Genomic DNA, 24280 nt, shown 5'->3' on the forward strand with positions numbered 1-24280 from the left:
GGGGGGGGGGGGGGGGGGGGGGGGGGGGGGGGGGGGGGGGGGGGGGGGGGGGGGGGGGGGGGGGGGGGGGGGGGGGGGGGGGGGGGGGGGGGGGGGGGGGGGGGGGGGGGGGGAGGGGGGGGGGGGGGGGGGGGGGGGGGGGGGAGGAGTTGGAGGTCAGGAGATAGAAGCATCTAGAATATTAGCAATAATGGCATACCAGATGATGCTTGCGAATATATTTGGCTGTGCTACCATTGTCATTGACCAGAAGAAGACCAAGTATCTGTTACAGTGATTGAAAATAAAAATGGCATAATTCAACTATCAAGTCATAAAGCTTATTTGAAATTGTTAGTGTGGGTAATCTTTCTATGTTACTCTGACTGAATATATAGCTGGACATGTACAGTTCATTTACCTGCATAGCATGTCTATGAAGCTGTATGCTGTGTAGCGGAACAAGTCCTTCCTTGAATCGAACAAAGACTGTCAAAGACCCATTGGCAACCATCTCAAAGAGCAACTGAAGTGACTCATCTTCAATCAAACTCTGTGCTGCTGAAGGGTGGTTTGCCAATGCTTTCATGACATGCACAACACTTCCCTCTACCTGTATGAATAAGGATTAATCGATTGTTTACCAGATTTTTACCATCATAAGTTTCTCAAGAACAAATATCATGAGTGATACAGCAAGACGCAGAACCAAATTAAATTTAAAAGAACGAAGGTGCATGTCACTACCTCTGGCAATGTCCCATTTATTCAGCAGTTAGTGAAGTACATGCTTAATAGTTTTGGACCAAGTGCCTGTTCGGTAAAGCTTATTTTTCAGCTTTTTCATTATTGGGTTGTTTGAAAAGGTTGTAACAAGAAAAAAAAGTGAAGTTTAAAAATGTGTGGTTTCAAAAAGAGTTACCAAACGGGCACTAAGGCCACTTACAAAAGAACTAAGCAATAACATCTAAGCAGGTTTTAGTCACATGTCAGTACAAGAATGTTAACAGAACTGCAACGCAGAGGTATTAATCCGCTGTTTAGTAAAGTTAAAAGTTCATTAATCAATACGTAAAATGTAATATTTTTAGCAGAAGTACATATATATATATATATAGAGAGAGAGAGAGAGAGAGAGAGAGAGAGAGAGAGAGATTAGATTTGATGCATTCAGTAGAAGAAAACCTTCAGCCAGGATTGTACACTCTGCAAGTGCTTTTTATCACAGATCAACTCAAGTACAAAAAATTTTTAAGTAATAAATTTAGCTCCTTCATCGTTATAATCTGCAAATGCAATATGCCACCAAAGGAAGTTTCTTATTTTTTCACTGGATCTGGTCATTTAGGAAGTGATTTGATTCTAATCATTCTAAACATTAAGGGAACAAACTACCCCACAATAAGTGCCTACAGAAACAAAACAGTGACATAAATTGATGGCATAAAGCTATGTGTCCCAAGCTTAGGGAAAGGAAAATATTTCAGCTTATTAATTTTCGAGAAGGAAAGAAATATTGGCATAGGTACCAAATCATGTGCTGAGGATAAAGAGGGTTTAGAGCACATGCACCAATTATTTAGGAAAGACCAATTCCTAGGTTGCTAATGAATTTATCCACGCACATGGTTACTTTAGAATTACTTAGGAAGCAGTATGGCCCATAATTTAGGAACAAAACATGAGGCAAATATTCAATTAAAAATTACGGATTACCTAATTGTATTCAACATTATGAATGGTCAAACATTTTATATTCTTTATTGGTAAGTTATAGATCTTGAATCCACAACCTCGTCCTCCATTGTACTCATAAAAAGGAAGGAGGTGCCACCATTTGAGCTTATTAAAATATTGACATAAAAATGAAACTTCAACTGAAAAGTAATGAGATGATTTCTCTAAACTTCACATATTGAATGAGATTCAGTGGATGATGGGTCTTGTTATTCTATTTACCAATAACAAGGTGATTTTTATTAGCACAAATAAGGTTGACCTATGCATATAGAGTTAAGTTCAAACTACATTTGGTTTAACTTTTAGTTAATGTTACACTATCCAGAATCTTTTTATTGGCTAAGATTTTGCCAAACCTAACGTTGGATTATAGGTTCCCCCCATACCCATCCTGCTCATCAAATATCAAGAAAATCAGATATTCATAACAATCTCATCTATAAATTGTTCAAATTGTTCAAATATTTTATGTTTTTTAAAATGTTCTAAATGGATGAATTTATGGATTTGATAGTAAATGAGATCCAATGTATATAAATTTGGTATGAATGATATGTATGTAAATAACATTTGATCTAATAGTGAGATGGACAAAATATTAATCTAATGTAAAGCTATTATGCAGTTAGCTCTTGTTAAAAGTTAAGAGCAAGTGTAACTTGAACCTTACATCCATAGAAATGTGCATGTGTGTGTGTGTGAGAGAGAGAGAGATACCTCAAGGCGGCGGACTTGCCCAACACCACTATCATAATCTTTTACTGCTGGCAGTAGTCCTTCATGATCAGCAGGCTTTTGCGTTTGACTGGTCTCTGAAGGATCCAGAAGGGCATTGAGTATATGAATGAGACAGCATAATATGCCCGAATCAAGGAGAGATTGCTTATCGACAGGCTGCATCCATTAAAATTGTTCAAAAAGCTTAACAAAGGGATCAAATGGACATAAGATAAGAATGCCTAAAGCGTGCACATCTATGTATTATCCAAACAATCATTTTTTACCATTCAATGCATGGTAATCAGTTTCAAAACTTAGAGAATATCATTAGAGACCACACCATCTAACAAAACAGAATACAAATATTCATGATATGGAAAAAAAATATGAAGTAAAACCTCGACAATAATGATTATTTTAATCTACCAAAGATTAAGGAAATATACCCCAGATACAAGGATCTCAATTGCAGTTAATAAATTTGAACCAGGACTGATTCCATCCTGCACAAAAGTATAGATAACATGAAATAAAGAAACCAATCACTGGGAAAATAATCAGCATTCTGAAACAGACATGTGACAGACAAACCTTTGTGACTTCTGAAAAAAACTTTAACACCTTAGCCACATCCAAAGATCTTGTTTTGCTGATGATTTTTAACTTTTCAATATCTGTTACAAATGCTCTTCCCACAACAAAAGAGAAAATGTGTGTTTCAACTAACCTGTGATTCATTCAAACTTTCAAAGTCAGTTAACAAGCTCAATATAAAAAAGAGTACACATAATCAGAGAAAGGAGCCCCAAAGTTTTCCAGTCACTTGAAAATAAGAAATTAGACCCACTTTTCGTGTGAACCATCAGAGCAAATACCTTCTTTTTTCTTTTTTTTTTATCAGTAGAGCAAATACCATATTCCAGAGAATAAAACCGTAATCCATAGTAGATTCAAGGAAAATTATCTTTTATGGGTGAATAAAGTATGTATGACATTTTCTCATCCATAAGTTACATACCCACCTAGTGGTTCTTAAACCCATGACCTCACCTTTCACCTTGCTCTTACAAGGGGAAGGAGAGTAGGTACAACTGGGCTAGAGCTATATGATTGCATAAAAGAATGAGAGATGCAATACAGAAAATTAAATAAGGTGGAACTGTATGCATACATGGTAAGTAACTGAGCTACATTAGTATGCTGCTTGACTAATCTACAAAAAACATCTATAGTCAAATTCAAGGCCGCTTCTTTCTCCTGCACAGATGATGAAAAACCCATTATTAAATAATTTCAGTTCGAGTATAAAAAGCTAGAAAGATGGAAAATAGAAGAGTAGCATAAATATAAACAAATTTATAGACAGGCAACCTTTTCCGAGCCAGATGAACGAAACTCTTCCCAATATCTCTTGAAGTCCAATTCCAGTTCATGTTGATCTCTGCTTTCATAGGAGAAAAGAGAAATCAAAAAGAATATCAAGGATATTATGTTTGCCTCTGATTTCACATTTGAAAATGTCATCCTGGTGTGTGACAGCATATTAAAATACTAAGCAATCAAAAAAAAAAAAAAAAAAAAAGCTATACTTTTAACCACTTTTTTCTTCAATCCATACCTCAAGTGGATGAAGTGTGAAAGTGGAAGGTTACCCATACCAAAAAATTATTATATTTAGGGTACATCTAACAGCCAGAAGATACAAACAAACAGCATTGACAACCAAAAGCCATATTATGAATTAAGTTCATAATAATCGATATACAGTCATAACAACAACTGGACAAGTATAACCTTATGATTAGACCACCTTTTTTTTTAAAACACCCCCCCCCCCCCCCCTATTATATCCTATGTAATCAGAAATGCAGAGGGTGAAGCATTTTACTGAAACCTGATACTTAGCCACCCTAACATTGAAATGATCCAACACTAGAAACATCTGAATCAGGAATATACTGAAGAAATTTGATAGTGAATGAAATAATTATTCTTGGATGGAATACATTTCATTTTAGGCAAAATGACCCCAATGAATCCAGTTCCTCCAAACTCAAGCATGTCTAAGGATTTGATCCCAAGACCACCTACATGGGAACAAAGCTAGTTAACCATTAAGTTTTCTTGAAAAGAATGCTTTTTTGAGAGATAAACGAAAACTCTTGTTAGGTTGTTTTGGTTGAAGAATTCTCCTTTTCCAAAATCCAAATGAGGCCACATAGAGTGTAAGATAATTTATACTTAACAAAATAAAAGAGTAAGAAAATTTATTACATTTTGACTTATCCTTGTAATTCCATAGATATATTCAAGTATTTTATTCCTTGTACAGCCATATTTTTCATTATATAGCATACCATCATTTCATTTCTCATGGCCTCAACTCACATTCCTTTGGCATTACTCTTATTCTACTATAGTCTTCACCCAACAAATCTGTCTTACTAGGGCAGTTTTGACTCTGTATTACACACAATCAAACCACTATATTTATCTCATGCATCTCAATAGGTGCTATTTCTAAAGCTTTCAACATCACACAGGCAGATTTTTTTTTCTCTCTTTAACTATGGATACCACTAACCCATCTCAACACTCTCGTCTCAAATAATGGAATTGTTTTAATCAAAAATCCAGGTACACCAGGAGTGCACATGGGTAGCAGTACATCAAAAAAGTAAATTACAAATATCAACTTTCAATGCCATATTATTAAGCAATCTCAATGATATAAACTTATTATAAAGTTTTCATTTGAATTTTATTGGAATTTGATTATCACACAACACTCCAAGAGTCTCTTCTCCAATTCATTCATTTTTATCTGAATTAATAAGCATGTAAATCTCTTCCTTTGGTGATGTTAGAATAATGGCTAAAAGATTAAATTCATTATTTCCTAACAGTTTAAGCTTTTGGAACAAAAGATAAGATTTAATCATGATATCAGAGCAAGTAATATTGATTCTTGAGTTCAAGCCTTGTCTCAGACTCTAACTTAAAAATCCCGCATATTGGGCCCCACTTATTAAGGGGGATTATAGGCCCACAAGTGAAGGAGAGAGTTTGAATAATGGTTAAATGATTAAATTCACTTCTTCCTAACAGCTTAAACTTTTAGAACAATTGGCAATATTTTATTAGGCAAATCACAGTAGGTCACATAATGGGAAATTGCCCTCTCTTTTCCCTCCCCTCCATGAGTGAAACCCTAGACCTCACCTTTGCAACAGGGAAGAGATACCACTTGGACATAGAGGATGGTAGTTCAGTTGGCCTTTTGCTTACATGTAATCAATGTAAGATGTATCCAACAATCACTAATGAGTTTCTCCCAAGTCATCGGGTAAAATTTCTCACTTTCTACAAACAAAAGTCCGACTTACATATTCTAATAGCCCCATCATCCAAAAACTGTAATATTCTTAAAAAAAAACAAATTATAGTTTGCCTTAAATGTGCCACCATTATACAATTCAACTCAACTTAACCAACGTTGACTGCAATACCCTTGACATTTCACAAGCTGATACCTCTTTCTTTTTTAAAACACACCCCATTTGTATAGAAATATTAGTTCTAAGTCAATCAACACGATTTCAGCAGATGAGTAGCACCATTATCAACTATTGAATATGATCCCAATAGATGGTGATATATAAATGGCTAAAGCCCAGCCTAGAGCCATTGCATAGAAAAGAAATTTCATTGAAGATAAAAAAGACACGGATTTCAGAAGATGCGAACATGCCAACAGCATAAAATTCAAAACCAGTTCCCTTTTACAAAGCTGAAGCTAATTGAGTTGTTGGAAGTTAAAGGATGAAATTGTAGAATGTAGTCACTACCAACTATTAACAATAAAAACAGATAGGAAATGAGTCCACCAGTTAACTTTAATCCTAAAGAATACCAATGCTCCTTCCAAAGTGAGTGCCACATCATGAATTGAGCACAACAACACCATCAGCATCCAAGAAGCCAATATCAAATCACAAAACCTACGGAACTCGAATCTATGTACCCATTCAATAGTTAACACGCACGCACCCAGTGTGTCTTGAACTCATCGGCCTATTTAACAGTTAATCAAGCATCAAGCTCACCTTGCTTTTAGTCAATCAGTATCAAACAAGAGCTCACCTACTCAGAAAAAATCACAAAAACCACCAAATGACTTCAAAAAACACACACACACATATACAAATCACTCTCCTTATTAATTCTCGACCATAAAACCTAACTAGTTTTCACCATATAAAACCTCAAAACCAACACATCAGAAAATTCAACACAATCAACGCAATGCAGCTCTAAACTAAACACCATTTAATCAAAAATCAAATCCAAATTAACCAAAACCAAAGAGAGGATAGAGAATCGAACCTCGAAGGAGACGACAACGACGAGTCTCGCCACCGAGCATTATGATCATCACCACCAGCTCCCGCCGCCGCCGACGACGACGACGAAGACGATGCAGCCGATGGAGATGAAGAAGAAGAAGTAGCAGACGATGAAGATTGAGTTAAACCGACCTTCTCTTTGATATCCTTAAGCAATGTAACCCATTTCATCGCTTTCTTCCCTTTCGATCTCTGAAACATGTGCGCCTCTCTCTCTCATCCGCCGATTTGATTTTCAGATCCGAAACCCTTCCAGAACAATCCAGAAGGATCTCTCTCCGTCTTCTTCCAGCTCCAGAAGTTTCGAAATCCAAAAAAAATTAAATTACATATAACAAAACCAGCTGCAAAAATAAAATGTGTTCAATTTGAAAAATCGAAATCAGCTGGCGGCTAGATCTACAATTTTCAAATTTTTTCTCTTACTGATTTGTATTTTTCGAATTTACTTTTTTGTGGAAAGTGTTTTTTTTTTGGTTTTGTTTCTTTTCCGAGTAAGGAGGAGAAATGAACGGAAACGCGGAGTAGCGAACTTTTGTTGAAGAAAAACGGAAAGGAAAGGAAAGGAAATTGAAATTTGAGAGAGAGAAAAAATAAAAATAAAAATAAAAGAGCTTCTCTCTCTGCAATGTCTTTGTTGTTGTTGTTGTCTCTGTAGCTCTGGGCTTTGGTTTCGGACGGCCACACCGCGCCTTGTTTCTCGCTCTAATATGTATAATATCCTTCCCTTCTCTTTCTCTTACCCTTTATCTACCAGTATATTTTCTCTCTCTAGACCATGCCACGTCAGGGTGGGATCCACCTCTGAGATTTCTCCACGTGTCCCTTCGAGATTTACGCTCACTACTTGAGAGGACTTTCTTCTCTCTTTTTTTTTTCTTTTTTTTTTTTGGGGAAGTCTTTGTTCTTAATGGAATGACGTGAAGGCCGCTTAAAGAGATTTAATTGGTCTTCTGCGATTATGTGTAAAACAGCAATATCAAAGCCGTTTAATAAGACCATGTTGCTTCTACTTGTATCAATGTATTCATATTTTATTTATAATTAAATATTTGTTTATAATATCTATTTATTTTGATAGTTTGTAACCTTTAATGACTGATGTATCCCTTTGCTCATTCCTTAATGACAGAGGTATGCCTCACGTAGCTTTCTTTTAAAATGAGGAAAAATATCTATGAGGACTGGATTGCTTTTTATTTAGAGAGTGATAATTTGTAATTTAATAATTATCTTTGGATTACAGAAATGGGTGACCTTTTCTTTTTTAGCCACAATAAAAGAATGACTTTTTTTTTTAATCATGAAAATTATGACTTTTAATTTCTTTATTTCTCATCCAAAGAAGAAAGAAAAATCCCTATATACTACCGTATTTGAAAAGACACCGTATGCGTGTTGATAATTGTACACAATAGTACTGGGTACACTATTACAACGCTATTACATTGCAAGAGTAATAATTTTTTTTTTTTTTTTTTTTTGAAAAGGGTAATACATTGTATGGATACCCTGGGCCTGAATACATACAATATGTCTTGGACTTTTTGACCGTTATTGTATTCCATCAGTACCTCAAACTCGTGGAAATTGTGAAACACCAACTTGAATTTAGATAAACATCACACAAACTTCTTTGGCGGAGGATGTTTGATGAAAATGTAAGCCAACTGATCATCAGGGGAAACAAAAAGTATATTATAACAGGTGATGGTTATTCAGCAAAAAGAAATAATAGGCGATGATTTTGTTCATGAAAAAGGTCATTGTAAACGATTTAAGTTGCACTTAACTTGTCACAATGAGATAGTGTGATAGGTACATAGGTGAGAAAATGAGGTTTTAAAATCTTGTAGAAGCCATTAGTTAATTAGTTACTATTTTCTTGTGTTATTGGCAAATTGTGCTTCTTGTGGCCTGCAACTTTGGTCCTTTCACAAGAGGCCTTAAAATTCATGGGATTAGCATATTTATTTTTCTAGAGTTATTGGCAAATTGTGCTTCTTATGGCCTGCAACTTTGGACCTTTCACAGGAGGCCTAAAAATTCATGGAATTTTCATATTTATTTTCCTGGAGGTGGGATCAAAGAGACATATCACCATACAAAATGAAATTTATTTATTGCCAATTTTCTCATACAAGTTTTTCATTATTGTTTAGATGGCTTAAAGGAGCGGCAATTTGCCCACACTGAGGAAGTTTTTGTTATTTAGTAAATATTCAAAACTGAAATGTATAGAAAAGTTTCGTGGTTCAGTATTCTATTCTATCATCAAGTATGAAGGTCCTTTCTTCTATTTGTCTCATCACATTGTAAACATTATAAAAGAATTATTGGCACAGGACGTGCAACACACACCTTATTGGTTATTGCTATAATAACAAGAGTTAGTACTCACTACTAATATTATTATAAAACAAGTGAATAAATAATGGGTGTGACTGCCTATTTTCTATCATTAGCGTTAATGATTTACTTCAAGAGTTTCCTTTATATATATATATATATATATTGTGGGGGGAGAAAAACCCAGCCCAGCTTATTCGGCCCAAGGCCCTAAAAGAGGAACATTCTTCATCCGAGGAGATGAAGCCTTCAGTCGGAAGCCCACGCCAATGGGGGATGCCTGGAGACGAACACGTATACCATCCGAGGAGATGCTCATACGTCCGAGCAGTCATGAGTCCTCGGATCCGAAGAGGTTTGATCAAACGCGAGTATGGGAGGTTCAAGTGATCTATTTGACAAGTGTAAGGAGGGAGAGGAACCTCGAACACACATGAAGATAACAGCATCTGATGGAAGGGGATCGAAAAACAGGAGAGAGAAAGGGTACCTTAGATGGTTGTAGCTCCAGCAATTGTAACCCTTGATTATCAATGAACAACTTCTCTTCGGACAGAGTACTCATATTAGTCCGAGAGCACATTAATTCAACTTCTCTCATTGGTGTTGCTGTTTAATACTGTCATTTTCATTATTTGCCTAGCCCTTTCGCCCACTCTCTACAAAATTTATTGTTTTGGGCTCAGAGGGTTCCAAATCCATACCTCCTTGGGCTTGGGCCGCAAAAACTGACCCTACATATATAATATCAATTCTCACAACAACTGGGGAGAGAGATTTGAACTCTAATCTATATATCTATATATATATATATATATTTAAAGCTAAAGTTAAGAGAAAATATAATTAGAATCCAAATTAGATTTCAATTGTGAACTAATTTGGTGTCATGTGTCCACTTAAGTTTTTTTTTAAGAGTAATGCTATAGACACAAACTATTTTATAACATTTTTACAAACAGCTGATGTGGTAAATTTTTATTAGTTCTAATATGGGCCTATCACTAATATCACATTTTTATTTACAATAACTATTTGGAAAATACTAAAAGCCACATCAGCAATTTATAAAAATGTTGTAAAATAATTTGTGTCTGTATTATTACTCTTTTTTAAATCTCTATGTAAAGGGAGTTAATAAATACAAAATACTAAAAGTCAATATTAATGAACTATAAAAAAATAAAAAATAAAAACAAAACAAAAACAACAACAACAAAAGAACAAGCAAAATCAATCATATATCTACTTAGCAAAAATCATCACACGATTCTATTTTATTAAAAATTAGAATAAAAATAATTATAAGTAGTATTCAACTTAGGCATGATTTTTAACATGTATTATATATATATATATAGGTTTTACTAATGTATATGCTAAGGGAATATGTTAGTAAGCCATTTTATAAAACTTTTATGGGAAAAAAAAAAAAAAAAAGTAACTAACTATTTTGACAGCTTTTCGATTTTCCATGAAAGTTTTCCTAAAATTAATGATTAATGTGTACTTTAAGGACATACATTAACCGAACCCTACGTACTAAGAGTCTAATATTAATGACCTATAAAAAAAATTATCATATATCTACTTAGCAAAAATTATCATACGTTCTATCTTATTAAAAATTAGAATAAAAATAATCATAAATAGTATTAAACTTAGGCATGATTTGTAACATGTATCAAATTACAATTATTTTTTCCTAATAATTTGATTACTTATGTATATTTTTATGATAAAATAATTGTTTATTTTTAAATGCATCTATGAGTATGCATGAAATACAAGCTAGTTCTCTTTATAAATAAAAATAAAAAATAAAAAAAACTTATGAATCCCATTAAATTACAATACTCTTGACAAGAAAAAGTAGTTCAAGAGAGGTTTTTATTAGGTGCTAATTTGTGGTTAAGATTGCATATTTCTAAACATGTGTTTCAATGTTGCTTCATTTCTGATTTATATCATAAAATGGAAATTTGCTACTTAAACAAAATAGTAATAATAACAAAAAGAAACCAACTGAATATGATTTATTTTAGGATCTACTGAATTGGAATTGGCTACTTATTAAACAGCAAGAATATCTCCCTCAGATTATTGTCCAAGCACAAGCCATCAACATCTACGAAGCTGAAGTAAATTTGGTGAATATATAGGAGTCTGACAGCAAACCTAAAAGGGAAAATTACACTTTCCATTTTTTTTTCTTTTGTTGCATAAATAATAGATTTAGAATTACGTATGGGGGATTCCTGTTAAAAATATAGATAGTAGGTTGTGAATTTGGGATATGGAAGAATGGAAGTGTTTGTGTTTTATGGCTTGTAGTTATAAGTTATAACATTATAGAAATCTAACACCAACAACTATTTTGGTGGGAAGTAATACAAACATTAACCATTAAAAGAATGAAGGGTTCTAATTATTTCAACTAGAAAAATTTAAGTTCAATTCTCATATGCACCAAAAAAATTAATTAGGATCTATTTGGATACTGCTTATTTTGTTGAAAACTGAAAACTTATTGCTGAAAATATTGTAGCAAAATAATTTTTAAAACGCAAAATATTATAGCAAACTTATTGCTGCGTTTTTCACAAGTTGGCTAGTCTATGAATAATGCTGTGGGACTCAGAATTTAAAGTGCAAAACGCAAAAACGCGTTAGACAAAGGCATGCTTAATGTCACATGTTCAAATTTACTGTATTTTAAAAAATAATAATAATGAAATAATGCCTACATTATTAATTTGATCCGTCCCCCAACTATTAGGCAATAGGTCTCAATAAATTATTTCGAGTGGGTACAATTAGAAAGTCAAAAATTCGTATTCTTTTTATAATCATCATCAATTTCGTCAACAATTTGAACCCAACTTTTTTATATGGAGAGAAGCTGATAATACCACAAAACCACGCTTATCTTGGGCTTTGGCACAATTGAGTAAAATTGGATCGGGTCAATTTACTCTCCTATATTTTGGCTTTGGCTTGTCTTTCTGCTGAAGAGAACCAAAGGTATGAAGTTAGGTATGAATGAGTCCTTTTCTTTGGTAACATGGACACTGTCAAAAAAATACAATTGCTAAATGTGAAAGAAGTCAAGATGAGCATAATGAATCTTTTTTCATAAATATCAAACTAATGTGAAAGTGAAACATATAAAACGCAATAGTCATTTGCACACTTATATGGTGGAGGTAGACCAAAATCATATTAGCCACTAAAGTTTTAAAACTAAACTAATATGTCATGAAGTAATTTCTAATTAGCTTAACACTAGCTCTATCTATCCGACGCATGCATGTATGTCTAGAAGTTGATTTTGGTAATGCTGCACTTTGGCACTAGTAGGGCCCCAATTAAAGGAAACACTATCTTTAACTTTTGTAGATAGAGGGCAATTCTGTCTTTTGCTTTCGTATTGCTTTAAAGTAGTGGCCATTCCACTGTAATTAAAGATTAAGAATAAATTATTATTATCGAAAACAATTTAAGAGGATACTATTGGTTGCTTTTTTTTAGGTAGAGATTTTGTTTGAAAGCACTGTTTGGGGGCGTGTCTTCTTTGCTTAAGTCCTGAGTTTTGAGTTAATAAAATCTCCCGCCAGTCCCGTGATTTGGTCCTACCCTCAATGAAGTGTACGTTTTGTTTATCCTACTCGCATTTGAAGGAGTGATTTGATGCCCTCCTGCTTACCTTTTCTAAATGAGTTTATTTATCTCTTAAATGGAGAAGATACCTCTTGTTGTCAACTGATAGGCAAATTTGTTCTCGCCAGCTGGTACGAAGTCCATTGCGGTCATCCTCAAAAGCAATGCCGACTAATTCATTCGAAAGCAATTATGCCTTACAACAAACCATTGCACTTAATGTTATTGAGTAATGTCTCATCCATTTGCAAATTGGGAATTACTGTACTTAGCTAACCCGAGGGGATTTTTGCATATTGGGAATTGTTGTACTTAGCTAAACTGAAGGGACTTTTAGTTGACAAATCTTGAGGAAAATGTTTTCCCACTCAAATCAACTTGTCGAATGCCTATACGAACCCTTCCATTATGCTAAGTAAGATACATAACCTCACATGCTAAGAATGTGTCATTTTCATTCTTTTCATTGGTTTATTATTGCCTTAATTATCATAGCCTTTATAGCAAACCATTGATTGGTCTCGAACAATCTTGTCCATTTGATAATGTCGTTCTAATAACGTTATTTGCATTTTATTGAAATACGTGTTAGTGAGAAAGTGTATTGAAAAACGTGTAATGTTGTTTAAACATTGAAAACGTTATTTGTATTTTTTTAGTAGTGTATTTGTTTAGCAGACTCCACCTAAGTCCAGCTCCTATTAAAGTCTTTATTGCGATTACGTTATTATTTAAAATTGTATTCACATACAAAACCCAAATAAATTTATAATATACTTTTAGAGCTATTCAATCAAGTGGGGGGGGGGGGGGATCTTTAATCATATTAAAGGTTTCAATAAATTTGATATACTTTTAGAGCTATTCAATCAAGTGGGGGGGGGGGGGGATCTTTAATCATATTAAAGGTTTCAATAAATTTGCGTAACATTTTTATAACATAAATATATACAACTAGCTAATCACGAATTGAAGTATGAAAATTATCTCAATATTTTCATTATTGTTTAAAGGTTTTAACAAAATGGTATTGATAAAGTAATCAAAAACATGTGTGTCAACAGATTTGTAATTTAATTGTTAATTTTAGATATTTTATTAAAAGAAGGGCTTGTGTCCAGTGATAGTGAAAGTTATCACTGGACACGTCAGAATTTAAACACATATCAAGAGTGAAAATATGTTCGCAATCTAACATATCTAATGATAACTTTAACCGGATACAAGCTGCACTCTTTTATTAAAAATAACCAAAATTCAAGTCTTTTTGTACGAAGTTTCCAACCATCAAATCGAATCGAATCGAAAAAAGAAAAAATTCTAAAGAATGTGTGCACAGTACCTTGTTAAGGCGCGTATATAGAACATGGCAGCTTTGAAAGCACAAGGCAAACGAAGTAGCAAAGAAAAAAGTAAAAACAGAAAAGATATTAGATGGGTTCCACAATCCACCGCCACCAACCTCCAGAAGCGCGTGAAAGTGGCCCCCACTGTTTTTTGTTAAAGTAGTGTCTGTCTCTGTTCAAATGCTAGAAAGCGCGAGAGTACCGGACTAGGAGGGAAAAGAAACTTAGGTCTTGGCCTTTTCAACTGGCTGACTTTTGAATGTTTCCCCTTTTTTAAATTTATAAAAAATAAAAAAAACTCCCATCTGAAGTGTTCTATTTTTGGTGGCTTGAACACTTCAAATTTAAAAGTTGAACCATCATTTTGTTCGTTCACCAAGTCCCCTGTGTTAATTTTTTTTTTTAAATCTTCAGACATTTGAAAAATTTAACCAATAAAAATAATACTAGTACATTACTACATACAGTACTATTTGATAGTAGTATATTTTTTTTCTAATATTACAATACAAGGATCAAATTTTGATTTCTCTAACAAAGCATCCATCCGCATTTGAATTTGATAAGGACTAATTCCTTTGATCTAAAGAGAATGGATTTATTCATCAAAAAAGAAAAAGAGAATGGATTTGGATATGTGGTTGGGGCGAATTTAATTTGTCAACCCTGTCTAATTAAAGTCAAATCTTTATTTAATTATTTTGCCATAAATGATTAAAGTTCACATATTAGAATTATTTTCCTTGTGAAGAAATTACATAACATTAAGCAACTTTTTTTTAGGAGAACACGAGACAACTTGATTATAATTTGAAAGTTCCTTTTTTCAAAATATATAATAGGAATTGAACCTTATGTTGTTCACTGTATGATGATGAATTGATGAATAATTACTCTTTAGTATTAAGTTAATACACCAAATGGTTTCATTTTTATGTAGGTAATATATAACTGTGGAATTTTTTTTTAGAAAAAAATAATTTTAAATCCTATAGTTTATGGAAGGTTTCAACTTAAACCTTATAGTTCTATAACTTACAAATTAAACCTTAAAATTTAATGGGATTCAATCAAACCCTGAACTTTCTAATCAATTTCATTTTAAACCTCGCTCTTGATCTCCCTCCGTCATTAAGTGTAAGGCTAAAATTTTGAATTGAAATAAAATTAAATGTTCAAGTTTTAATTTGTAACTTGTGAAAACCATTATGAATTTAACTTAAAACCTTCCCTTAACTAATAAATATAGTGTGTTAATATGTAGCTTATGAAGCTATCAAATTTAATTTGAAAACCTTCATATAAACTATCAGATATAAAATGTAATTTTCTTTTCTTTTTTAAGCAAATTTTTTTTCCCAAATTTGCTTATTGGAAATTTTTTCCAACGCATTATGTGCTAGCTCAAACTAGTTTCAAGTGTAATTTGTTTAAATTATTTAATAAGTTATGTGAATTAATATATGTGGATAGTTTAGTTTTGATTGTAACGAGTTAGACAATATTCTTAAAACCCAACTTGGAAGAAAAATTTATCCTTCACTTTTCACATATAAGCCTAGCAATTCAGTTCAATTTTATTTTGGTCCCCTTGGCGGAGTGGTGGGAGGTGTTTAATTTGGAGCTATGAGATTTATGTGGTAAGCTTCAGCTAGTTAGAGTTAGAGACAAGACTAATGCTCTTTAAATTAGGTCAATTGGTGAGTTAAATTGTCCTTGTTGAGTAAACGGCAGGAGAGATTTTTGTACATATATTTTCCTTGGATTCTAAACCTTCTGCACATGTAGGCATAACACTTAGAGAAAAGTTTCATTTGGTTGGACTTGCAGCCAATCCACCATACTTTCTTAAGGCTTTGGCTAGCTAAAATCCGAGGTAATTCTCACAAAAATTAACGAAGAATTAAACCATTTACAAGGCACTATGGATTTTACAATATACAGCACGCCCATCCATTCTAGACTTTCTACTCCACCAAACCAAACTAGCCACCCACTAAATTTATCCTAATCTATAAGATCAAATTAAACCTGACCTCATTGAGCCTTTTGGATTTTGCTAAAAAATATGTTGTAGTAGCTATTAGGTTTGGGCTTATTTTCATATACCCAACCACTGTGAAGGTGAGCTATGCCACATGATGTCGCCTAACAAGCGTGATCCAACTAATACTTTGACCACAAGACAATGACCATCTGTTTGAGTAGCCATCTCATGTCTCGGAAATATTGATTTGAGTGATTTCTTTGCCATTACACACTTTGAGGAATGTTACCAAAGTTAGACCCACCTGTCTTTGGAACCTTGTAAGCATGGTAATTATAGTACCTTAGGCCAACATATAAAAAAGCCCAACATTTGACTGGTTTGTTATTTGGCATTTTCATTTTGTATCCTTCGTTTGTAGTGGTTGGACTGGAAGGCTATAAAGCATTGAGCTTCGTATATTTTACGAAAAATGTTTGACTAATTGAGAGAGAATAAGGACAGTTAACACAATTTTTTTCACATGGGTGTGGTGTAAAAGTGTTGAATCTTGAAAGGCCTAGACTTTTTGATCCATGCTTGAGTGATATTGTACCAATTACTATTATTTATTACTATAAGAAGTTAATTATGAATAGAGGCATAATTGTCATGGACGGCCTATATCTCATGATTGTCTTTATTATTCCAGGTGGAGCAGTTGGAATCAGCTAAGAATAGAGGGGCATTCACATGATCATTGTATTCTCAATGTCATTACCGTGAACATACAGTTAAAAAGAAATCATTTTCTTTGGTGGACGCAGAAAAAAAAAAGCAGTTCTCAACAGGATGACTTCAGAAACTTGAAGAGATCTTATTGTATTCAATTAGTTGGTCAATTCCATAATCAATGATTTCATTTTTTTGGTAAGCTGCTAGCTTACAAAAATGGGAAATTATCAAGAGCAAGGTGAACAAAAAAGGTTAACAAAAACAAGTAAATGAACCAGCTGTGATCATAAAATTTGAAGTTCAAACTCTGTTGTAACTTGCTGAAGAGGAGGCAAATTTATACCACTTGAAGTGCGCTTGCATCTAGATCTAGCTGCAAAAGAAAATAAAAATAAAAACAAAACATACTCTCCAAGTGTGTGCATGTACAACATAACACGTTGTCTGGTCCCCTCATTCGGTGCAATAGTGCAATGAGAACAAAACAAGAGTGAGGGAGGATGTAAATTGCAAAGTATACCCTAAACTTTAATTATTATTAATTTTTTGAGTTATGTTTACTAATCATGGTATGGAATTCACTCGAATTCAATCTATTTCTATCAACTTTAGTTTATTTTGGTCTAGTTTGGTCTGTTTATGTCCATTTTGGTCCACTTCAGTTCATTTTGTCTAATTCAGTCCATTTCGGTCAAATTGGGCCCAATTTGGTCTATTTTGTCCAATTCAATCCACTTTGATCTAGTTTAATTGAGTCCACTTTAGCGTACTTACTTAAGAAGTTTTTTTTTTTTTTTTTTTTGAGAATCTACTTAAGAAGTTAAGAATGAGAAAATAGAAGTTTGAGTTGATAATACTATTAATTATTTAAGTAATATCACTTTGTAATTATATGATAAGTTTTGATTATCATGATAATCTCCTTAAGAGAATAATAAATTTAACTAGTGATACTTAAAAGCTAAAGCATAACATTTATTGTTGTTAAACTCCTATTAAACCATATTAGTGTAACACTTTGGTCTATCCAGTCAATTTTGGTCTAATTCAATCCACTTAATCCAATCTGGTCCATTTTGATATTAGATTAATAATTTGTCATAGATTCTCCATGTAAAATCAATGAAAACACAATTTTTAAGAAGTCAAATGTAATAATTCTCTTGATATAATATATTTGAACTTAAGCCTACGTTTGGATTGCACTGAAATTATTTTAGTGCCTGCGTTTGACGTTTTTGCGTGGGTTCGTGCACTGTTTACGGGACTCGCAAGTATGGATTTTAGCATTTTTTTTTTAACTGGATCTCACGTCACTATTTATATATTTAAAAATTATTTTATTACAGTCTTTTCAGTTTTCAGAAATAAATTGTATCCAAACTGACCATAAGAATGAAAATATGAGAGTCCTAGCCTCCTAAGGATGGCCAAATCCAATGGATAATGGTTGCGTTTGGAAACTTTGATTTAGATTTGAATTTGAATTTTTAAATTAATAGATTTGAAATGCCTTGACTTCAAATTTATTGATTTTAGAAATTATTTCAAATCAAAGCATTTTAAAGATTTAAAATTTTTGGTGAATTTTTCAAATCTAAATCCTTGATATTTTTTAAACTTCCTAAACAAGATAATTGGATTTTAATCACCCAAACAAATTCAAATGCCCAAATCATGTTTTCCAAACACACCAAATGGGTATTTGGCCCTACCTGAAATTTTTGGGTACTATTTGATATGTAATAGATAAAGAGATTGGGGTCAGATTTGGGCAAAGACTTGAATTTTTTGGGTAGTGTACTGATATTACCCACATCCGACCCGCACTAAAAATAAAAAAGAACTAGTTTCAGGCTTTCGCCCTCTCTCTCTCAGCCTCAGTACAATGGCATGGTGGTGAATGGCTCTATTTTGGTGTGATTCACTTGGTTTTCTTGAAGAAGGGAGAGCTGCAATGGAGGTTTTGATTGGAAGGAAGGAAGGCATTGAAGATAAAAATGAACGGTGCAACCCAACTGGGGCTGAGATTGAAACATTTGCGGCTTTGATTGAAGAAGAGCGCCTTCAGAGCAATTCAAGCTCTTATATTTTTTTGACATCGGAGATGACAGGGCATGAGGAAGAGGAACAGAGTCACAATAGCTCTGAGTCATCTTCACCACCTTCATTGGGTTGGCCTATTCAGAAAGCTTAAGGTAATGGTGATGAAGATGAAAGAGAAACCCCACTTGGATGGTGGTAGGAATTTAGAGAAACAAGGTTCAACAATATTATCAGGTTTTAACTCTCTCTCTCTCTCTCTCTCTCCTTCACAGTGAGACACACAACCACAGAGACACAAATGTTAAAATGATATTGTCAAATAGTTTGATTTTGGGTTTTTGGGATGATAGTGATTGGGATGATGAAAGAAAGTTTTTCAAAATTGTTGCTTGGAGAAGATATGTCCGGTTGTGGAAATGGTGGCATTGTTGTTTGTTTTCTAGTTTAATTAGGTGGCTTGTTATTGTTTGGCATCACATGCATGAACTTGTTGTGCTGTCATGAGATGTGTGACACACTTGTAGGTTCATTTTATCAACACAGTTTATCTGATGGTACTAGCAGGGTCACTGACTTACTGGACATGAGGATAGTAATACAAATTCCAACCACTTCACAGAGCTATGTCTCACGCTGAAATTCAGGTTCCAAGAGTCAAACTTGGAAACCAGGGTTTAGAGGTAAATGGGTCTAATTCATTTCTTAAAACTTGTTCAGTTTTCGTTCTATTACAGTTGGGTTTAACATGAATTACATTTTTTTTTTTTGGGTTGTGAATTTTGGGTGATTAGGTTTCAAGGTTGGGATTTGGGTGTGCTGGGCTAACTGGGGGATATAGTGATCCCTTGTCTGATGAAGAAGGAATTTCAGTCATAAAGCATGCTTTCAGTAAGGGAATCACTTTCTTTGACACAGCAGATGTTTATGGAGCCAATGCTAACGAAATCATGATTGGAAAGGTATATCAACTATAATTATTTCAAGTATTTCCATTTATAAGGCTTTTGAGTGAAGTGTGTTATGTGTGGTTTTTAAGCACATTTACATAATTGAGCGCAATGTCAATATGAGATGTTGGTTATAAGAAAATCAGAAACATTTCAGGCTTTGAGGCAGTTGCCTAGGGATAAAATCCAGCTTGCCACCAAATTTGGTCTTCTTAAAGTGGAAGCTGATGGTATGGAAGTTTGTGGCTGCCCAGAATATGTAAGGAGTTGTTGTGAGGCTAGTCTTAAACGACTTGGCGTGGACTACATTGATCTTTATTATCAGCATCGGATTGACAAGTTGGTTCCAATTGAGGACACTGTATGTAGCTAGCTTCACTCATTTACTTTTTCAGTTTGTAGTATACTACTACTCTTAGAGTAATAGTTTCTGTTTACCTTATCACAATGATCGAAATGATTTTTGTTAGGTTTTGGTTTAATAACAAAATTGAGCCTGCAAATATTTGTTATTGTTTCCCCTTCTGTTCCAAGAATCCATATTTTAAAGAAGATTCTTGTGTTCTATATAGATGCATGTTACTATATTTTAGATATTCAATCAATCTTCACCTCTTCAAACACTAATTAGTAGAATCTTTGTCAAATTTTTTAAGAACTTTTTTTAGTTCAAATATTATTTTACTTCCAAAATGGAGCAACAGATGACATTCTGTTTGGGAAATATATATTATGTGGTTTGTTACAGGAATTTCACTTAATGATCTTGCTTTTAATTATTCATATTATTGGTATGGTAGATGGAAGAGCTTAAGAAGTTGGTTGAAGAGGGGAAGATAAAGTATATTGGGTTATCTGAAGCTAGCCCAGATACAATTCAGAGGGCTCATGTAGTTCACCCCATTACCGCATTACAGATGGAGTGGTCTTTGTGGACTCGTGACATCGAAGAAGAGATAGTCCCCCTTTGCAGGTCATTCATAAGAGGATTCCATGTTCTGTAATTGACAATAATGAAAATCTGTGTTGAGTCTTATTTAAATGGAATCCCAAGGAGTTTTCCTTACTGTAAGGAAACAGATAAAAGGTCTAAACTCCAGGTTAAGTGTTAGTGCAAAATATGAAGCAATTCAGCTCTTCTAGCCACTTCTACTTCGATAATCAAGGGTAAAAAGTTATCATTACACTTTTTCTCCCAGTAGTGATTAAGCCCTATCTTCATTACTACTGGGGTTGGCTTAAGAGTTCATTTTTACTGTCATTCTCCATCAAGATATAAGGTTTATTTATTCTGGATGTCTAGTAAAGTTTAGCCCCCTATTTCTCAACGATTGAGATGGCTGAATTCCTTTGTATACTTGTGTTACAGCTAATAGAAGGAATCTTTATTGTATTCATAAATATTGTCAATGGGATTTTAGATTTTTAAGAACTTTGTTTACTAACCTATCTAATATATTGTTGTAATTAAATCAGGGAACTTGGAATCGGGATGGTGGCTTACAGCCCTCTTGGCCATGGTTTTTTTGGAGGGAGGACAGCTATTGAGAGTGGGCCAGCAGTAGGTTTAATGGTATGAACTTGGATTTGACTAGAATTCTGTTGCAAATTAGACAGTGAGATGTAGACAAAGCATTTTAACAGGAATTAAATTTTTTTTTTTTTTGTGAATTTCATTATTGATCTTTCTGATTTGTTTGGAATGCATACCGTTATTTAAGTCTACACATCCAAGGTTCACGGGGGAAAATCTAGACAAGAACAAAGTACTATATGAGCGAGTTGTGAAGTTGGCTTCTAAGTATGGCTGCACTTCTGCTCAACTGTCTCTCTCATGGCTTCTCCACCAAGGTGATGACGTGATCCCAATCCCTGGTAAGTTTATGGGGCACTAGTGCATGGTCCAGTTATATGTTTAAATGTTTTATATCAAGTTCCCATCAACAAATTCATTTTTGTACTTCCCAAAGAAGCCAGTATTTCTTGAATCTAGTGAAAATTTAATAGAATTCATTTGGAGTTTGCAATGACAATGATATAAATTTGCATGCCAAAAGATATATATCTTGAAAAATCTACCCAATTGATGGATTAATGGTTTTGGCCCCTAAATTGGCCTTCTACCAAATTTTAATTGACTAATCAATTAAGTCCGATTCAATGGTTAGCCAATTATATATTGCTTGGATAATAAAAAAGAATAGAAAATCCCAAACACACTCCCAAAGACAAGATGTGTTTACAGAGAGAAAAACCCATGGTGGGGAAAAAACTCTATAGGGCCTAGCCTAGCAAAAGAATCTATTGGAAAAGATGTGATACAATACACTTGCAAGTTACAAACCCTCCTAGTCTATTGATGTACTTGTATTTGAGCTCCTCGCTCCTACTAGCAACTGGCTGCATCAACTCTTTCTCTTCCTACTATCAATTCTGCAAGTTGATATGTCAATCGCAAATCCAGGCTAATGGATACTTTAAGGCCACTTGAAGCATTTTTGGGATGATCTTTGTAATTTCCAGCACCAATCACTTCAATCAATACCTCACAAGGGTAATTGGGAGTGTTGGTTTAATCTCCTCTCATACTGTATGACAATTTGGAGAGGGTGAAGGTATAGAGGTTACTATGGTTTTCTCTCTAGGGGAATGGGTAGCTCTCCTTCTATCTTCTTATCATTTAGGGAGTGATTTTCTGGATTTATAAGAGGCAAAAGAGGGGTAATTGGATGGGGAACAGCCTACGAAAGCAACAAACTCCTTTTAGGTCTAAATTCGCTTGACTTGAACTGATTTCTGAAATTTCCAAGTTTGCTCAAAATTCGCCTGACATGGGATGCTTCTGATCCTCTTGTCTCCAATGCAAATACAACTTAATCAAATACAATACAAGGAATATTTGCATATTACAATGAAAAAATTTGGCATGGAATTAACCAGCACTAGAAATCCAAAAATATCTCAATCCTAACGTTACTTGTAGACATCTGAAGTAAGGTTGGATATTCTTCTAAAGGCCATTGGATGTTGTCATTTTTGTAGTTGTTATTTATGCGCATCTCAAGTGTTTGTACATTGTCTATTTCTTGTTACTTTGATCCAAACATCTTGCAGTAGACTTGCTATATGGCAATTGCTGGTCTGCAATTGGTGTTTTGTTCAAGAGAATCTAATGAAATTGCAGAAAATTGATAAGCTGACGGTAATAAATGATTAGTTTTCTCTTCTTTCTCCCCCTTGTCACGGTGCATTAAAGGAATTTGTCAATCTCAAAGTAGCTATTCGAGCATCAGTCCTCTCGGAACTAATGACGGGTCAACCTTTCATCATAGTAGGAAAGCTGAATTGTGAAAAGCAACCTAAGCATTCAAAGGATATTTTTTTTGCATTACACTTGAGGTTCCTTAAAGTTTTTGTTTTTGAAGTTTGAGGTTTGTTAAATAATCATATTCCTTGGTATAAATATATACTATTAATTGAACACAAATGCTTAAAGAGTTTACAAAATTGATGCACTTCATTTCCATTTGTCTCTAACTCATCCTTTGGTACTCTTTTCATAGGGATCAACATTGTAAGCTTTCCTAAAATTTTCATTGTTACATTTCATTATTTAGTTAATATCATTCTGTAATGTTTTATGGAAAATAAGTACTAGCATATTCACACCCCTATGGCTTGACCTTACTTTTTCATGCTTCACAAACTTTCTATTCTACATTTCACTTGCCTTTTCTGCAAACATGCAGGGACAACCAAGATTAAGCATGTAGATGATAATGTTGGCTCCTTGAAAGTGAAGCTCACTGCAGAGGACTTGAAAGAGATTACAGATGCTGTGGCCATCAATGAGGTGGCTGGTGCTAGAATCCATGCAGGGATAGAATTGTACTCTTGGAGGTTTGTAAACACACCTTCAAAGAGTGACAATGCATTAGAACAAGACTCATGATTTATTCGGTTGAGCTTGACTGGCTTAATGTTCTTATAGTTATAGAACTACTTTGAGGAAAGAGATTTATGGTGTGTTTTGAGTTATGCTACTTGCAGGAATGCAGTTGAAATTGTATTTGGTAAACTATTCGAAATACTTTATGGTATTTAATCTTTATCTCCAAGCTTTTTTTTTAGCAAATTTTTACCTCCAACCTAGCATTGGATTTTCCCAAGGAAATATGGTATTTATGAAGTTTAAGTTCGTTAGGTCTGCCTATTTTGAATTAAATAAATTGTGTCAACGATTGTCTTGAGGAATTAAAATAAAATTTAAAATACATTTAACAACTCAATTATTATTATTACTGGTTGGCACTTTTTAGTATCTCCAATAGAGATATCTAGGATCAAATCCCCCATTTCTTCTCCCTTAACTATTGAATTATATAT

At 33.9% G+C, this 24280-nt stretch overlaps 2 protein-coding genes across 2 annotated transcripts in view; one reads left to right on the top strand and one right to left on the bottom strand.

Annotated features, from left to right (window-relative positions):
- LOC112034235 (protein SPIRRIG) overlaps positions 1-7713 on the bottom strand; it is a 24015-nt gene extending 16302 nt beyond the window's left edge. Inside the window, exons 1-8 of the mRNA XM_065774589.1 lie at positions 6826-7713; positions 3811-3880; positions 3611-3696; positions 3031-3166; positions 2886-2942; positions 2437-2613; positions 401-592; positions 200-265 (exon numbers count right to left, since the gene is read on the bottom strand). Coding sequence (XP_065630661.1) covers positions 200-265; positions 401-592; positions 2437-2613; positions 2886-2942; positions 3031-3166; positions 3611-3696; positions 3811-3880; positions 6826-7046 — 1005 coding nt within the window. The 5' untranslated portion in view covers positions 7047-7713. The remainder of the gene's footprint in view (positions 1-199; positions 266-400; positions 593-2436; positions 2614-2885; positions 2943-3030; positions 3167-3610; positions 3697-3810; positions 3881-6825) is intronic.
- Positions 7714-18714: 11001 nt separating this feature from the next.
- LOC112034220 (probable aldo-keto reductase 1) lies at positions 18715-24012 on the top strand. The gene is made up of 8 exons (XM_024067025.2): positions 18715-19181; positions 19512-19627; positions 19739-19906; positions 20052-20255; positions 20695-20867; positions 21371-21467; positions 21616-21769; positions 23644-24012. Exons 2-8 carry the CDS (start codon positions 19571-19573, stop codon positions 23844-23846), a joined length of 1056 nt encoding a protein of 351 aa, XP_023922793.1. The 5' UTR covers positions 18715-19181; positions 19512-19570; the 3' UTR covers positions 23847-24012.
- Positions 24013-24280: the final 268 nt, after the last annotated feature.

This window comes from Quercus suber, unplaced genomic scaffold (genome assembly GCF_002906115.3).
Source record: "Quercus suber isolate HL8 unplaced genomic scaffold, Cork oak 2.0 scaffold_95, whole genome shotgun sequence".
Taxonomy (NCBI): Eukaryota; Viridiplantae; Streptophyta; class Magnoliopsida; order Fagales; family Fagaceae; genus Quercus; species Quercus suber.

Bases quoted from the DNA above. Each gene is read 5' to 3' on its own strand.
- LOC112034220 (XM_024067025.2), top strand. From the start codon at position 19,571: ATGTCTCACGCTGAAATTCAGGTTCCAAGAGTCAAACTTGGAAACCAG. The intron at 19,628-19,738 runs GTAAATGGGTCT...TTGGGTGATTAG, and splicing joins TTGGAAACCAGGGTTTAGAG to GTTTCAAGGTTGGGATTTGG. The intron at 20,256-20,694 runs GTATGTAGCTAG...TTGGTATGGTAG, and splicing joins TGGTTCCAATTGAGGACACT to ATGGAAGAGCTTAAGAAGTT.